Source organism: Cyprinodon variegatus, unplaced genomic scaffold (genome assembly GCF_000732505.1).
Source record: "Cyprinodon variegatus isolate N-32 unplaced genomic scaffold, C_variegatus-1.0 Scaffold1500, whole genome shotgun sequence".
NCBI lineage: Eukaryota > Metazoa > Chordata > Actinopteri > Cyprinodontiformes > Cyprinodontidae > Cyprinodon > Cyprinodon variegatus.
Genome location: NW_015151953.1, coordinates 43,780 through 45,673, shown reverse-complemented (window position 1 = coordinate 45,673; position 1,894 = coordinate 43,780). Strand labels below are relative to the sequence as shown.

The following is a 1,894-nucleotide window of genomic DNA, read 5'->3' as shown; positions in this document are numbered from 1 at the left end:
TACCTGTTTTCAATCCCCTCGTTAGCCCTCTCTTTGTTTCTGTCCCCTTCAAAAGCCTCCCTCTTCAGTTCCTGTTTGCTGGATCCTCGTCTAACGTCTGTCTGCGTACCTCGTCTTTCCCTGGCTCCTATAGTTAGGTTTCCCCTGATGTCTCCCTGGTTCTGGTTCGTCTGTTATTTCTGTTGGATTTTTGATTCCTGCCTCAGTTCCTGTAAACCTCATTAAACCCACCTAAATTCACATCTGCCTACTTGCCTCTGCATTTGGGTCCTCAAACCAACACCTAATCCTGACAGAAGGATCCAGCAAAGATTGACTCAGCAGTCTGTCAGGATTAGGTGTTGGTTTGAGACATCAGGGGAAACCAAATTCTAGGAGCCAGGGAAAGACGAGGTACGCAGACAGACGTTAGACGAGGATCCAGCAAACAGGAACTGAAGAGGGAGGCTTTTGAAGGGGACAGAAACAAAGAGAGGGCTAACGAGGGGATTGAAAACAGGTAAGGTAAACAGAGCTAGGGAAAGAGGACACAAGAGGGCAGCAGAGGACAACAAATGGAAAACCAAGAAAACAGGAACTAACAAACCAAGACTGTGACACTTTACAGTTATGCACTACTTTTCAATTGTACCGTACCTCAAATTGATAAAAACATTAAAGGGTTGGGGTTGTAATGTTAAAAAGGTATTGTTAGATGAACCTATTTTCAAACCTTAGTGCTTGTATACATGACTTAAATTTTTTTAAGGACAAAAAAGATTAATTGAAAACGAAAGTGATATATTTCATCAGGTGAGGGAGACTTTTAACAAAATTCGACATTATTAATGGAATACTGATTAGATAATAAAGTAAATATAGCAATGTGAAGCTGGTAACTCATTCTCTTACCGCTGTCACAGCACTGATGGGTGTCAAAGGGCACCTAAGCTGAGCTCAGCCAATTAGGGAGCTGCATGCCTCTGCATAGAGACACATGATCCTATCCATAATGATAAAGTGACCCAGCCCTTCGTCTTTACAATAAGATCAGATTTCCCAGCTGCAAGCACAGACGTGCATATGTAATATTTAAGAATATATATAGGATTATTTCTAAAAAGTGAGATAATACACAAACAAACCATTTCTCCATCCTTGTCTTTTCCTCCCTAACAGGATTAAACACCCAAACATCGTATCTCTGGAGGAGATATTCGAGAGTAAATCACACCTCTACCTTGTCATGCAACTGTGAGTATTCACATATGTGTGGCACTGTTATTCCTTTCTTTGTGCGAAGTGTGTTTCCAACTGCCTACTCGCGTTATCTCCCACACGCTCTTTGTCACATGCCTTGAACTGCACTCACACGCTGAACCTGTGTGTTGTATGTGTGTGTTTGTGTGGACTACCCATGAACATCAGTGGGGAGTTTGGCCTCACACTAGCAGCTTGTCAGTGTCCCACCCACCTGAAACTGCTGAAATGTCACGGAGAGGATCCAGATCAGTGCCAGAACAGAATCAGGAGGGCTGTTAATTTTGAGACTCTTAAATGTGTAAATCATTTACGCATTAATCACAGTCAAAGCAGAAAATGAAAAGCAACAGATTGGGTGAGGGCACGAGGTGTTTAGAATAACTACATTACTATAATGTCCATATTATTTTAGTCAGTGTTGGTCTTTACATTAAGTCTTCCTAAAAAAAACAAATGAAGATGCCAGATTTCTGTTTAGTAGATGAGAAATTTGCAGAGTGAGGTCTCCATCTAGTGGCTAAAATCAGCAACTGCGTGGTGCTATGTAGATTTTTTTTTAGAATAATATACAGGTGCTGGTCATAAAATTAGAATATCATGAAAAAGTAGATTGATTTCAGTAATTCCATTTAAAAAGTGAAACTTGTATATT

General features: G+C 40.6%; 1 protein-coding gene across 2 annotated transcripts in view; it reads left to right on the top strand.

Moving 5' to 3' along the window:
• LOC107103659 (calcium/calmodulin-dependent protein kinase type 1-like) overlaps window positions 1-1,894 on the top strand; it is a 60,286-nt gene that overhangs the window by 49,113 nt on the left and 9,279 nt on the right. For both annotated transcript variants that reach the window (XM_015403448.1, XM_015403447.1), the window contains exon 4: window positions 1,159-1,233. In XM_015403448.1, the coding sequence (XP_015258934.1) occupies window positions 1,159-1,233 (75 nt within the window). The remainder of the gene's footprint in view (window positions 1-1,158; window positions 1,234-1,894) is intronic.